Source organism: Coturnix japonica, chromosome 8, assembly GCF_001577835.2.
Source record: "Coturnix japonica isolate 7356 chromosome 8, Coturnix japonica 2.1, whole genome shotgun sequence".
Lineage (NCBI taxonomy): Eukaryota > Metazoa > Chordata > Aves > Galliformes > Phasianidae > Coturnix > Coturnix japonica.
In genome coordinates, this window is record NC_029523.1 from 21,064,979 (window position 1) to 21,080,578 (window position 15,600).

General features: G+C 41.1%; 1 protein-coding gene across 12 annotated transcripts in view; it reads left to right on the top strand.

Annotated features, from left to right (window-relative positions):
* Positions 1-10,691, top strand: part of ELAVL4 (ELAV like RNA binding protein 4) — a 73,078-nt gene extending 62,387 nt beyond the window's left edge. For 8 of the 12 annotated variants that reach the window (XM_032446208.1, XM_032446210.1, XM_032446207.1 and 5 more), the window contains exons 4-7: positions 1,396-1,549; positions 1,951-2,176; positions 3,532-3,570; positions 7,142-10,691. In XM_032446208.1, coding sequence (XP_032302099.1) covers positions 1,396-1,549; positions 1,951-2,176; positions 3,532-3,570; positions 7,142-7,490 — 768 coding nt within the window. In that variant the 3' untranslated portion in view covers positions 7,491-10,691. The remainder of the gene's footprint in view (positions 1-1,395; positions 1,550-1,950; positions 2,177-3,531; positions 3,571-7,141) is intronic. The other 4 variants (XM_015870531.2, XM_015870530.2, XM_015870534.2 and 1 more) reach the window with 3 other exon arrangements.
* The last annotated feature ends 4,909 nt before the right edge of the window (positions 10,692-15,600 follow it).

The window sequence follows — 15,600 nt, forward strand, 5'->3', positions numbered from 1 at the left end:
AATGTAAAGGTTTTATTTAACCTTTCTTCCATCTCTTTCCTAAAATTTTTCTATCTCCTCCTTTTAGCCTTCTCTCAAAATGTTAGTTTGAAAAGGTTATGTATAAATGTGCGAGTTATAAAGAAGTTGCCAAAAATATTAAAACGAAAGCCCTTGAGTTTGTCTGCTATTATGTGCAGAAGATAGTGGAAGCAAATATTAGTCATTCACATCATTTTCTGTGTTGAGTCAACATCTATTTTTAGGTGTGGAGCGCATAAAGACAACTCTTTGACACATAAAACACACAAAGACATCCATTTGACATCATTTGTGTTGGGGCTGAGGCTGGGGAAGAAGGGAAAGACAATCACTGAGAGTGTTACGTTTGTGACAGGACCCCTCATTTCTTCCAGAAGGCAATTTAAGATGTGATACAGGAATATACTGATCTGTTTATATTTAAATCAAGATGAAGCACAAAATATTCAGCTTTAGATCTGACTCTGTTTCCGATGTGCTGCAAAGTAATTCCTCCTGCTCTGTGCTGAATGCTCGCAGTTAGGCCTTATCCGGGAAGTGTTCTTGTTCAATTTGTTATGCTAAATGCGTATGTCTTAATAGCGCAGAGAGCTTTTCATGCACGTGCTGCAGTTTATAGGTCTGATTACAATTTGTAGATCAGATTTTTCTTTTAGCTCTGGATGTGTTTCTGTAGGCAGAAGAGCAGTTGAAGGATTTGATTTAATAATTTTTTGATGGCATACATGCAGTGCCTCGTCTTGATTTTCTTGTTTATTTGGCCATAATATTTTATGGTCTGGTTTGGGCTCACAACGCTAGGGAACTTCTTGTGATAAACTGCAGATATGACAATGAGTGTCAGCGTGCAGTTCCCTGAGCAGATGTTCATTTAGTTGAATTTCAGCAGTGCTTTGCTGTTCATTGGGAGCAGGTTTTGCCAGCACAGGGTGAGAATACAGAGAGCACAAAAGATCACTCTGACAATAACCTGATCTGTTTCAAACACTTGAAGAGAAGCACCCTACAACTTGAGGATGCTGTGCGTGTTCTAAGGTTATTGCACGTTGGATGCAGCGCATCATCCTTTACACCCACAACTCATGGGGGTAAATTTACAGAGCAGTGCGTAGGAGGTCACACATTAATCTACCTCTGAACAATAGCGATTTTGTGCCTGTGCTTAAAGAGCCCTTGTGTTGTTGTCACAGTCTCCAGCCACTGCTGTTCTCGTAACCTTTCCTGGTTTGGTTTTTTTGGCAGGTAGCACCTCAGCTCCGGGGCTGTTCAGCCTACTGCATTTAGAGTTTATTCTTGTGGAAAAGAAAATCTTTCTTTAAATTGCCAAGAGCAGCTTTGCTTACTAACAGGTATTTCTTTCTCTTAAATCCCTAGGTGTCATATGCCCGTCCAAGTTCAGCATCAATCAGAGATGCAAACTTGTATGTTAGTGGACTTCCCAAATCAATGACTCAGAAAGAATTAGAGCAGTTATTCTCACAATATGGGCGCATCATCACCTCACGGATTCTGGTTGATCAAGTCACAGGTTAAACAAAAACAAAGTTTCCTTGATGCGTGCATGTTTTTCCGGATGGCAAAATTGCAAATGCTTGATAGTGGTTGGGTTTAAGATGTGATTGATTTATTTTTTTCTGGTTTAAAATACAAACCCAGTACTCTATAGTTGTTATTGCTTAGTGTTGTACTTGGTTATTTGCTTTAATGAGGGGCTGGAAAACACAATGTTGTTTCCTTGAAATAATTATATTAGATATTGTAGGGTCTGGTTACAAAGAACACAACTGGGGAATGTTATTTTTCTTTATTGTAAGACTTACCTTCATTTGCACGCAGTGTGGTAAATCAAAATGAACATTCTGTTTCATTGTGGCGTAGATGAGGCCGTTCCTGCATATATTCATTTGTTTGCATGTTTCTGCTTCCCAGGGGTTTCTCGAGGTGTGGGATTTATCCGTTTTGATAAGAGAATAGAGGCGGAAGAAGCCATAAAGGGACTAAATGGCCAGAAGCCTAGCGGTGCTACGGAACCAATTACTGTGAAGTTTGCCAATAACCCCAGCCAGAAAACAAGCCAGGCACTCCTTTCACAGCTGTATCAATCTCCCAACAGACGCTACCCTGGACCGCTTCACCACCAGGCTCAGAGATTCAGGTAATTACCTGGAAAAGAACTGAAGTTCTACCAGCGACGGCGATGTGGGGCAGGTGCTGTGCAGGAGAAATGTGCTTTAGTTGCGTGGGCTGACCTGATTTTCTTTGTAAAATTAAATATTCTTTCCTGGAGAATGAGGAGGAAAATCTGCTGACAGCAGTAGTCATGTTGTATTTACTAAAACAGCTGAAGTACTGTACTATCAGATCTCATGAAGTCTCATAGAAAAAGGGAGGACAGAACAAAGTTACACAGATAATCAAGTGAGCAGCGACTACCCTGTTCTTAGCAATTTTGGGGGTAATGCTTTTATTTTGTGCTGTATTATTACAGTTTTGATGCAGCCCAGACTTTGATGTTAATGACAATGGATTGGTAGCAGGAAAAAAGCTGAGTCTGTTCCAGTCGGCAGCAGTATCATTAAATTTAGCCTAAGATATCTGCTCTCACTGTGAAGAGACCTTGTATTAGTGCTTGATGTGTTTCTACAGATATCTTTGGAGATCCTTTATTGAATATAACCTGAAGATATTGATTCCATCTGATACATAAGCTAGTGTTTGCAGTACGTGATGTGCTCGTTATTCTTGTAATAACCTTCAAGCACCTCACCATTCAAATGGAAGTCTGTTTTGGGGGGGAGAAAAAAAAGGGAATGTTTCCATAACTGAGTAGCTTTACCAAAGTACTCAAAAGTTATTCTGTTTTTTCGGTGGCCTAGTGCTAGTGAACAAAGATCATAAATTAATTTGACTAATTCAAAAGCAAGCACACGTAAACGTATATCTTACAATGCAGCTGTGTCCCTTGAAATCACAGCTTAGTGTTCCATCAGTAAAGGGTTTACAGAAAGCAGACGATTGTATGTGTTCTGCAAAACCTGGTGGTCATTCAGGCTGATGCACAGTGTGAAATTGTTACCAAGTGTATCCTTGTGGAGAGACTATGTTAAAGTAGCTAAAGTCAAGATTTTCTTCAGTTCCATTCATTTTGTACTGTCATGTTTTCCGAGTTATCTTGGAAGGTGAGCAGTTGAATTATTAGCAAAGATTTCATAATACTGTTTAAAAATTGACAAACCAAAAGTGAATCTTGTTAAAAACAAATCAAACCAGGAGAAGTAAGGATTTTGTTAAGGCTGGAGGTGAATTCAAACTGTTTCAGATGCAGTGGTGGACATTTTAAGCACCATCTCAAACTTAACAAAGCAGGCCACGAGTTGTTAGGCTCTTTAGATGTGTGGGAAACTTGTTGAACGTTTCTTCTTTGAAAATGGAACACTATTAATAATAGTTCCATTGAGCGATCTTGCCATCTGTGAGACATTAACCCAAAGACCCTCCTTCTCTTTTCAGGCTGGACAATTTGCTTAATATGGCCTATGGCGTAAAGAGGTAATTAGAATTCCACAGATTGCCAGATGTCCGTGTTGGCACAGATTGGTGCTACAATTTATTTTTTTTAATTCACTAACTTTATTTTTTTTTTAATTCCTTCTTTTCTTCCACCAGCATGTCAAATTCTTTTTAAGTTTGGACTTCAGTTGGTTTTGTTCCTTTTCGAGGCCACACAAATTCTGTGGGTTTTTCAACCTTTTTTTTTTATTTACAGGCGGGCTTCTCAAATGGTTCAGGTGCAACAGCTACCAGCACCCAAAAACTCAAGCTGTCCTGTCCGCTTGGTTCAGAATCAGAGTTATTAGCTTGAGTTTGTAAATAATCTGATTTGATAACAGAATTAGGCTGCTGTGGTCCAAATCTCAGTTACAACCTTCATCGTCCTACATCAGGCTTCCCAAGTCTGACTTCAGGCTGTAGCTGTGTGCACCTTAATCTGCCCTGTGTTTCTTTTGTTACAGGTTTAATGCTTTGAAATTTTAGTGATGCTTGATTTCTTTTCCGTTTCATGTAGTGATGTGTTTGTGTGTATGTGCTCTTGTGTGTGAAAGTCCAGCTGATGTGCAAACATTTATGCTGTTTCATCAGTGTGTTCAATGTCTGACAGCTAAAATAAGTTGACATATTGTCAGTGTTTCTCCTAAACTTTATGGCAAAATAAAGGTGTAGTCTTACTCCTGATGTAAGACAGCCAGCTATTGCCACAGATGAGAAAATACTACTAAATCTTCTGAATGGTCTGCTCACCACACATGAGAATGGCTTGATCTCTTTTCTTTTTACAAAGCTCATGCCATAAATGGTACGGTAAGTATATCTGTAGCTAGCAGAGGATAGGAGCATACTGCTGACTGCTGCCAGAGATCTCTACTGTACAGAGAGATTGCAAGACTGCTTGTGGAAGAGAAGCAGTGCTCAAAACAGGCTGCATGCTTTCCCTACATGCTCCTCGTGTTGGTCAGTGTGTTGTTTTCATTACTGTGTACTTGGTGGTGGTCTCAGACCACCATAATGTGCCATGCTCTGCTTCTCCCTTGTCCTTCCCTCTCCTTTGTCTCTTGATGAGTTGCCGGAAACTGCAGAAGCCTTGAGTATCTATCAGATGTGAATAACTCTCAGTAGATGGTGGTGTTCAGGGAGTTCTCTTTGGGTTTTTTTACTTGCCCAGAATTGCAGTGATTGGTTCTGACTAGCGAGACTTCACAGTTCCTATTTCACATTACCTTTAGAGAGAACAAAAATGAGCTTCCTGCTTGTTGGTCATACGTCTGCATACGCTTCAAATAGCAATGGCTTGTTTGTTTTAAATAGTTGTTCTTTAGGCGTTCTGAACTGGCTTTTTTCTCCCTTCAGATGTTGAAAAGTTTTACTAGCAAACTGTAATTATAGGTATAGGGCCACTAGAAAAATACTGTATTGATTTCTGGAACTGACTCTAAACTGCATCATCATCCTGGATTTGGGGGCTCAGTTTGTTCTCCTGCATCCTGTATTTAGGGGAATACAGACAGCAGATGAGCTGTGCTGGGTTGACCATAGGTTTTATTGACAGTGACTTCAGGTCACCTGTGTAACTCACAGCTCAGCTCCCAGGTCACATTGTATTTGTGATGGTAAGCTTGCTTTGTTCTGCCATCCCCATTTCCTGAGCTCCAGAAGCAAGTTAGCAGAGCCTTGCTGAACGAGTTGTTGTGATATTGCTGCTAGATCCAGTATGTGGGAGAGAAACTAAGGATGTTCACTTGCAAAAGTGGAGTTCAGTAGGAAGACTGTCAGTTATTCTTAATAAGCTGTTTTTACAAACGTCTGTGTATGTCTGAGGATCCAAGGCTTGTGAGCATTTGCAAACTGCTCTTTTATAGTGTAGCAATACCCCAGTGATGTCCCTCAGCTCCAAATGTGTATTCCGAGCATCTACTTTCCTCAAATATATGTATAAAGTGCCATCAGGAGTCAAAAGAAGCAGCCATCAAGGATGTGGTTTGTTTCATAGTTATGAGGTATATGCTGCATAATATGCACAGATAGCAAAACAGGTGTGGAAACATTGGAATTATAAGAGGAGAAGTCTTGGAGTGTGAGCAAGCACTTAGTGATGCTGTGAGTGTCCCCCTCCATTCCCTCAGTCATCACTCAAAGTCCTGAGGAATAATTATTACTCAATTCTGATACTAAAACTCATCACTGAATTGGTGTGAAACTGGGTTTTTAGTAAGACTTTTTATCTGTGCAGTTGTTATTTTAAAACATATCCCAAAGTGTAGCTTCAGAAATCATGTCATATTTTTTTTTCGAACTGATGAAAGGAAAATTATGTTGATCCTGAAGGCTGATACTGCTTAACATCCTCATTAATAACCTGAGTCACAGGCTGCAGCACACCTCCCTGTAACTGGGTGGCACTGGTGTGGTGCAGGAGTAGGGGCGGTCCTTATGCTGCTGGCTGCTGTTGGGGTGACTTTGCCAAGCTGGAGGAACCTGGTGAAATTCAGGAAAGGTAAATACAGAATTCAGCCCCAGAATTCAGATTGCTGTCTTTAGATACCTACAAGGGCAATAAAAAGAAGATGAAATCAGGCTGTTCTTAGAGGTCAGTTGCAGAAGGGCAACCCTTGGAGATTTCAAAAGCTTCTGTGGGTGGGGCTCAGTGTCACTCCACTTAGTCTGGCTTCAAGCAGAAGGCTGTTCACATGTCCTCCTTAGATCCTGCCCAGCCTGTGCTCATCTGTGCTGGTTCTTTGTCCATGAACAAACCACCTGGCTTCAGCTTTTCTAGTTCACGTGTTTAGATAAACACAACAGGGAGCTTAAGAGTTCTGTATTAGATCTCCAGGAGCTTCTCTCTCTCCTTCCATTGATTATCTGAAGAGTCTAAGATCTTTCTACAGACATGGAGTCTCAGAGTTCGAAGGTATTAGTTGACATATGCCCACTAATTACATTGATGCACTGTTCTACTTCATGGTTGCTGTGTAAATCTTTGTATATTTGGCTGACTGACTTTAGGCCTTTTTTAACTGGATTATTTTTTCCAGTTTATGTCAAAGGGCTGTGAGGGGAGAATTACAGCCTGCCACTTCCAGAGCTAGTTAGTCCGTTCAGCCACATGAGGTTACTGGTACAGCTGAATCCTGACAATGCCATTTCATGTTAATTTGTCAGTTAAACTTCAGAAAGCTCTGGTTTTTGCGCAGCAAGCTTCTTAAAAGTAAATCACGAGTTTTCCATCATTCTGAAACAACATGATGTTGGAAATATGAGGCAAACATGTGGAGACCTTTTTAAGCAGAATGTGAAGGCCGTGTTTGACTTGTAGTTTGTCCTTAGCACTTCTTTCTAGATGTTTATCATGTTTCAGCGAGCTTTATCCTTGAAGGGAAAATCCTTTAGGTGCAGGTTCAGTCCTTTGTCTAGTAGAGGTCCCTCCTGCGTGCATAGGAGTTAGGAGGCCCAGGTTGCTACACGGTAATTTTCCAGGGGTAGGATTGAGAACCTAAGTTAACACTTGGTTGTTTACTTTGAAGTCTCGGTTCCATGTAGCTTGTTCCAAGAGATATATTTAGAATAGACCCCTCTTTTTACTTGGTAGGTTCTCCCCGATCACAATTGATGGTATGACGAGCCTTGTCGGAATGAATATCCCTGGTCACACTGGAACTGGATGGTGCATCTTCGTCTACAACTTGTCTCCCGACTCAGATGAGAGTGTGCTGTGGCAGATGTTTGGTCCCTTCGGAGCAGTCAATAACGTCAAGGTGATCCGCGATTTCAACACCAACAAGTGCAAGGGATTTGGCTTTGTCACCATGACCAACTACGACGAAGCTGCCATGGCGATTGCCAGCCTTAATGGATACCGTTTAGGAGACAGAGTATTGCAAGTTTCCTTTAAAACCAATAAAACCCACAAATCCTGAATTTCATATCCTTACTTACTAAAATATATATATATAAATATATATACGAACAAAACAAAACAAAAAAAAAACTCTTTGAGGCTTATATTCAACCATGGACTTTATAAGCCAGTGTTGCCTAAGTATTAAAACATTGGATATCCTGTGAGGAACAGGAAAGGATTTTATAATGCTTAGAGAAAAAAAAAAAAACCTTTGATGCATTGAATGTTCTTTCATAGCTGTCGTTGTTGAATATAATATACATAGATAACAATGTGCAGGGATTTTTACCCGGCCAGCTAGTTTTACTACCTTCCTTGAAGGTGGGTCTTTTTAAGATGACCATTCACTCATTTGAAAAAAAAAAAAAGAAAAAAAAAAAAGAAAACAAAAATAAAAACAATTTTTACAAACGAATGGGATTAAAAGCGAGAAAAAATAAAAAGATTTTTTTTTCTGTTTCTTTTCTTCTTTTGAAAGCATTGAAATCTAATCAGATTGGTAAACCCCCCAGGCAAATTAAAGAGGAATGATTAAAAATTGCAAAAAAAGGAACATAATTTTGCAACTTTTTTATTTTTTCTTTTTTCTTTTATATCATGTGAACTAAACAGTCTTCTGTTAGGGAAGGGGGTAGAGGGGGATACCTGATGACATAACAATTTAAATAACATTAACAATGTTGCCAAAGAGGTGGTCTCTTTGCTGAAAATGGGTTTCAAGAAAAATCTATTTTTATAAAATATAAAGAATTTTTACAAGAGAATCTGGATTTGAGAAAAAAATATTTTGACTGGCTAATTTAGGGGAAATTGACAACTTTGTCATGTTCATACTGCACTGGTAACTTTTTAGAGATCAAGATGTGTGTTTTAAACTGGATTAGTAGATTGTTTTTTGAAGGATGGGCTACAAACAGATGATCTTCGTATCTTTTCATAGCATGTAATAAAAATATTAAATACAGTACGGGAGAGTGTTCTTCCCAGGCACGCAGTTACCCACAGTCAAAACCCAAAAGCAAGGAGATGAGTTGCAAGATGGTTTTTCTTTAAGTCATCAGTATGGGATATCAGCAGAACAAAAGTTTAAAAAAAAAAAAAAGAAAAAAAAAAAGAAAAAAAAACTTAATTTTGATCAAAAACTTCCTTGGTTTGAGCAGTAGGTGCTACGAAATTATTTACATATCTTAGTATCATAGTTAAATGTAATGTGTTTAGAAAGAATACATTTGCTTTAAATTTGTTAAGAATTTTCCAATTCACTTTATGGCCCATGCTAATATAATTGGGCTGTGTTGGCACATTTGGAACACTGTTTATGTTGCTTGAAACACTTATTTATTTAATTGCCGATGTGATGCATATGGCCAAAATCAAATATAGCTAGTTTGGCTAGTCTACTTATTTGTTTACTTAAACTATGGGAAGAAGCATATTATTGTGTCATTTTGTTGTGTGTGTATGTGTATATATAATATAAATATATATATATATAAAGTTATTTTTTCTTTTGGTTAATTTATTATAAGTTGTAACACTTTGCTAGTTTTGTTTGTATATGTCTTAAAATGTTTTCTTATGATACTTAAGTGACAGAGGTATCAAGGTAACTTGTGTAGAAATATTGTTTGATATATTGTCATGTTTGTTGTGAATATTTTTTCTTACTGCACAGTAGAAAAGAAAACAACTGGGTCTTTATTTTAATGTAATTCAGATTGGGGAAAACAGAGCTAAGGGAACAAAATGACTGAGGGGGTGCTCTCCCATGTCCAGTGCACTGATCATTTTAGTATGTTTGTGCTTTGTACGGTTATATATTTAAAACAAAAAAGGGTCATGCTCTTCCCTGAGTACTAGAAACAGTTACTCGCTATGCATAATCTAGTTGATAGTTAAATTTGCTATTGCTTTTCTTGTCTTGTTATATAAAATCTTTTCAATACAAGTTTAGTCTTAATGGTAATAAAACGTTATGGTTATTTATAACTTGTGCTTATTTTGTGCATTTTTTCCATGCTATACCCACTAACTGCATGTAGACTAAGTATTGTTTTTTCACACTGAAGAGGCAAACTTTTGTAGTAGACAAATAACTAAAGCAAAGGCTGCATCATAATTCTATCAGTTTTTTACTTTAACAATGTTAGATTTTAGTTTAAAGGAACACTCATTCAATGTTCAGGGAAACCTTTATACATCATCTGCTATGAATGAGCGCAGTTTGCTGGGAAAGTTTTGATGCATTTGCTAAGCATTAGTGGGGAAGGCATGTCAGAATCTTTTCTCTACGATGTGTTTTACTATCTGAATAATAATAATTTAAAAAAAAAATCTTTCTTAGGACCAGGCAGTTGTATACTTTAGTTATAATGAATGACTTCATGTTAACCTTGCTAGTTTAGATCATTTCTGAGGGAAAGTATTGTAAATGTTTTTTTCATAACCTTGTTGTGTTTGAATTATTTGTACTTTAATTGTCCAGACAATAAATGAAAGTGTGTAGAATGGCTATGGACTTTCCACATTTTTAACCGTGTTCAGATTGTCGTAGTGATCCCAGCCACGCCTGCAATGAGGGAGATGTTAGGCGGATCTCAGAAGCGAGGTCCTCACAGACAAATGTCTTGGTTGAGCCAGACTAAGAATATTCATTAATTGTTTTTTTGCTCCTTCTGAAGGCAAGAAGGAGTCTGCCATTTCCGATGTTTGACACCAAAGACCAAATTGTAACTGTGATTCAGTACCTTTATTTGATTGTGGGAGATGCTGAAGGGTTTCTACCATATACGATGTTTTTACACAAGGAAAATATTAACTCGGTCAGTATCAACTTTAAACAAAAGTGATGAGAGTTTCAGCGTTAGTATTTTCTAAGTCATTTAGTTTGACTTTTCTGATGACCATGCTGTGAATGTCACGCGATACGGAACAGTGTACATACCTGCTGTACGACGGTGTGTGACCACATTCCCAATTTAATTCTTTTCACCATGTTATAACAGTTGATATTTCAGTTGACTTGTTTGAATCCCATTAATGCAAATATTCACTTCATGTTTATGTTCTGTAACATTCACTAATGGAGAACGTGTACCTTGTAAAACTGCAGCATTGAATCTCGTAACAGATTAGGAACAATATCAGTGGGCTGGATGGACTGTGCAATTTTTCAGCTCCTTCACCTATTAATAAACTCGTGTTTTTGTGAGATTAAGTTACCCTGTTGATTATAATAATTAATTTCAGGCCCCAGCATGGGTTGGTTCTTAAATTTACAGCTTGCTTTATTCATCCTTAAATCAATCTGCCCCTTCTGTGGTGTAAAATACAGGAAGCAATGGCTCTGTTTAAAGACTTGGCCCTGAAGCATGCCTTCCATTGATCTTACCCACCTCTAGATCTATGCAGACACACACTTCAGGGTTTCAACATGCACCATTCTGCTTCTTTTTATCTGAACTTAGTTTAAGAAAGCACACACCAGAACCTGCCCAGGCAGTAGTGCTTGTAATAGAATGCCACCAGGTACGCCACACCATCTGTTCCCTTCACCTGATTTATTTTTTCCTCATTTCTGCTGTGTAGCTCACGTGGCCAGACCAGCAGTGAGCAGGCAGTGCGGGGTGGGCTGGTTAAGGCAGGAGCCTGTCTGTGCTCTGGGGGTTTTGCTGTTGAGTATGAAAGGGCCTAATGTCCTTAAGTTGGCTTTAGGCTCAGCTCCTGTTCTACAGCATCTTGTTGAAGTAAGGAACCTGTGTCCCTGTTACATACTGCACTAACAAACATGAGCTGTACAAAGGCTCTCATGCCTGTTTAACAGAAGCAGAAAGCCTCTGTTGGTGTTCTGGCTGTGGAGTGTAGAGACCTGACCTGCTTTAGGAGAGCAGCACACTTGTGTGCTGGATAGAAGGGGGTGCAGGTGGTGCCTTTGCCTGCATACATCCTGCATAAGCAGATCCAGAAATTCCTACTGAAACACAGGCTCTTATCCCTAACCCTCACTCAAAGTAATCAAGTTTTATATTCCTTTCATGGAAGGGTAATCACTGTGCAATTAGGCAACATGCCGCGTAAATGGAAAATCACCTGGGGGGTTGGAGTGTGCTGCCTCAGTGCTGTGCTTGGGCTGAATGGGGTGAGGGTGGGCAGGGGCTGGTGGTGGGAGGGAGCTGAGCTGCTGGTTGTCTGCCATGGGATCCTGGCTTCCAGTACTATGGCAGCAGGTTGGTTGCAAGCAGACTCGTTCCCTGTACTGTTAATGGCTTCTATTGGCACTAGGTGTGGGCTGGATGCACCCTGCATCATCCAGGTGTTACTGAGCACTTGGCTCAGCTGTGGCGGTGAGAGGTGGCCCCTTTTGCCCTCACCTGGAGCAGGCAGAGCCGTCACCTTGCACATCCCCGTCAGTGTCCGCGATGAGGTGAGGTACAGCCGGGTCAGCGAGCGAGGGCTGGGCAGGTTCGTTCCCTGCCCTGAGGAGCTCAAAGCCCAGGCTCACTGCACAGCGGTAATTCATTGTTCATTGGGAGTGGAATGAAAGATCAGATCCAGAACATTACAAAAGCTTTGCCGTCTCAGGCTAATCCAGTATTTCTAGTCTAAAAATAACTGACTTCTGAAACCCAGAAGTGATGGAGACAATGCAGCCGAGCTTCAGTAGGTTCTGAAGTGGGCAAAACAAGAGCTGCTGGAAGGAACCAAAAAGCAAAACCCGCACACACCTCACAGGGTGCGCAAACCCTGCAGCCCCAGCCCGATGCTGAGCAATCGCTGTGATCCCACGTGAGAATCACGAGTGCTGGTGTGACCAGATGTGGCTGAAACAGTGTGCAGGGAACACAGACACTGACCCCACCGCGGTGTCACCGAGCTGCAGGAGCTCCTGTGCACGAACCCCGCATTGCAGAAAGCTTGTTCCCTGTAAATGTGCCGGGAAGGGCTGTAGGAAGGAAGGCAACCAGAGGTACAGACACAAAGTCCAATTAACTTAAGCCAACCACAGCTGATGTCAGACAGGTTCATCTATCATCATATTAGCAATTTTCTGAAATAGCCTTTCAGCAGAAATGACTGGGAAGAGGATGCAAACACACACGTAAGCAGTTGCATTTCAAACAGAGCTTGACATTTTGCCATCTACGAGCTTGTATCACATTTGTAAACAGAGCCAGCCCATTTTAAAGGGCTTATACTATTTTGTATTAAATTTCAATTATTTTAAACATTAAGAGGCTACAAATTATTTCCCACTGAAGTAGCAAAAGATCGAAATCCCAAGTCTGTTACGTGAGCCGCTCCCCAGCAAAGTGCCCTCTGTACATCACAGCAGTGGGATCACCTGCCTTACCCCAGCTCCTGCTCCCAGGTGCACACAGCACAAGGCCGCTTCCTTCTCTGTCCCTCAGACCTAACCCACACCGTGTGCTGGGTGCAGGATTCCACCCCAGAAGCCATCGGTGTCACACCAGGGGCCACCAAGGATTCCTCCCAGCAGCAGCTGCACAGAGCACGGTGCCCTTTCAGACCCCACAAGACTATCAAGTAAGGACATTTATTTCAGTAACATAAATACGGAGATCTCAAGCTCTCAGGCTGCACGCAGGACTAGCAGTGCTGCCATGTGCTACAGAGCAGCACTGAGCCATCTCTTCCTTACTCTGTGCTTGAGTTGCACAGGTCCCAGCAAAACGATATGCAAGAATTTGCTTTTTACAAACAATGCAATTCTGATTTTAAATCAGCACATGAGACACTTAATTAATTTTGTAGGATACGGGATCTGTTGCAAATATACAGCAGCACACCCACACATCACCATCTGCTGTGGAGAATTAAATGTACAACTCACAAATGAAATCCTGCAAAGTTGGTGCAAAAAGGTCCTTGCCTGAATTTAAACAAGGCTGTAGAAACCTGCAAACACATTGCCAAAGATCATGAAAACAATAACAAATTTGTCCATCTGTGAGTAGGTTCTAGCAGGGTTGGGTTTCTGTTTGCCTTGTGATGTCTGTTCATTTGCAATAGTTGTTGCAGCTGACAATGCAAAGCCAGTGGGTGCGTTTGAACTCCCGGTGGCTGCAGTCACTGTGGAGGTGCTGCCATTTGGCACCTGGTGCTGGGGGTGTAGGGAGAGCTCAAAAGAAAAGAAAAGAAAAACAAAGCAGAAAAAATATGATCAAAATCCTTTTTTTTTTTTTTTTCTCTCTCCAATTTAGCCACAATTTTTGCAAATTTGGCATATCTCCCCATTGTTGTGGATGTTTTATTATTAGAATTATTAACAAACACAGTTCTACTGAGGAGAAGAAAAATAAACATCAACAAATGCTGCTGCCATTAAAAAAAAATCCAACGAATACAAATATCTGCTGTATCCCTTTGACTCCTGGTGTTCAAATTCCAATATTCCCTCCTCATTTTTTAACACACTAATTTAAGGTGTGCCCTTAATTTTACACCTGGCAGAGCCACACAGTATCGAATCTCTTGTCCTGAGCTCCTACCTGTCCTGTACTGAGGCAAGGGGCAGAGTTTGGGGTATGGAACTGAGCTGAGCCATTATTCAATAGCCAAGAAGGGTGATGATTTCAGTGGGTCGAGGCTGCCAGTAAAACCTGCCTCGCTGCTCAGTACAAGAGCTGCCTCAAGGCACACGCATACGATGCTACCAAAACCATCTAGAAATCTACACCACATCGCCAGCAACCCACGAGGTGATGCAGGAAACACAGGGCACAGCTTCCCTCTGCTCCGCACTGACGCTCCTAAGGGACGCAGCAGAATCTTTCAGGAAGTGAGAAGATTCCCTAACCTCATTCCGAGCTGTGTGTGCTTTGTAACGTGTTTATCCCCTCACACCTGGGAAGAGCTCTCAGCACACACAAGTATAATTTATGCTAAGGGGCCCGTTACATGTTTTGCTCAGATAAAGAGTATCGGTAATTAAGAAATGCAGCATCAGAGGTACACCGTGCATGTAAATGTGCAGAAGGGATTCTATCAACTGAACAAACGCCACTAAAGAGTATTCAAAATCTCAACCTAATCAGAAACCTACGCATATCTATATGTATTTATATCAATATCACAAACCCTGTGACATCCGCAGCACTGCTAACGTTCTGACGAGAAAGCGACTGAACACAGCTGCCTTGGGCAAACTCGCATGCATAAAAAATGAAGTGACTTGATTAATCAGTGGAAGTTGCTGAATCATGGGCTCGCAGCCATGCCTGCATAGCCTTGGCTATTGGTGGGGAACCGCCAGCGTGGGATTTAGATGAATTTCCATCAGCTGGTCCATGGGCCTATGTGGCCCTTATCTTTGCCAGCATTTTGATGAGAAATATAACCTCTGTCCTGAAAAATGAGCCTTGTCAAAGGGGTAGAAGTGTGTAAAGGGAGGGAATCCAAACAGAACTGCTAGAAGAAGACATAAATTTGAAGAAGAGAAAGGAAAGCTGTAAGCAAGAAAACCCTGACTCCACTTGGAAGCCACCTTGAGCGAATGTGGTGGAACCTGAAGGTAAATCCCTACCTGAGCAAACCATATCAAATTCAGCAGCATCACCAAATGAGCAGGAATAAAGGTGAGCTACAGCTGGACGATGTTACTGTGACACTCAGCACAGAGGCTCATTGCGCAGCTCTGTGTCTTGCAGTCGTCATACCCCTTCAGGAGGACAGAGGCTCTGGGAGAAGGGCCTTCTTCTGTGCCAGCCTGTGTTTGGAGAAAAGAAAAAGCTCAGAACTGTGCTTCACAGGGACCTGCAGGGCCACACCTCTGACTTCTGGCCCCACAGAGCACACACAGCACAGAAGCCCATGATGACACATCTGCCAAGCCATCCCTGCCAGGCAGCTGGTCAGAGGTTTGGCTTTGCTTTTTCAGAGCATGCAGGGATTGTCCTTGAATCAGCATCTAGAGCAAAGGGAAAAGAAGGGCACGCAGCCTTTGTGCCAAACCCCGTCCCTTTCCTTTACACTGACTGTGCTGCACTTGTAAAATGTTCACATTAATGTATATTATATATACAATGAGTTCATGTGCCGGTAATAGAAGAGATTGTCAAGCTGCCCTTCCTTATCTGTGGAAACGGCCAGAGTGAGGTTTTGTCAGC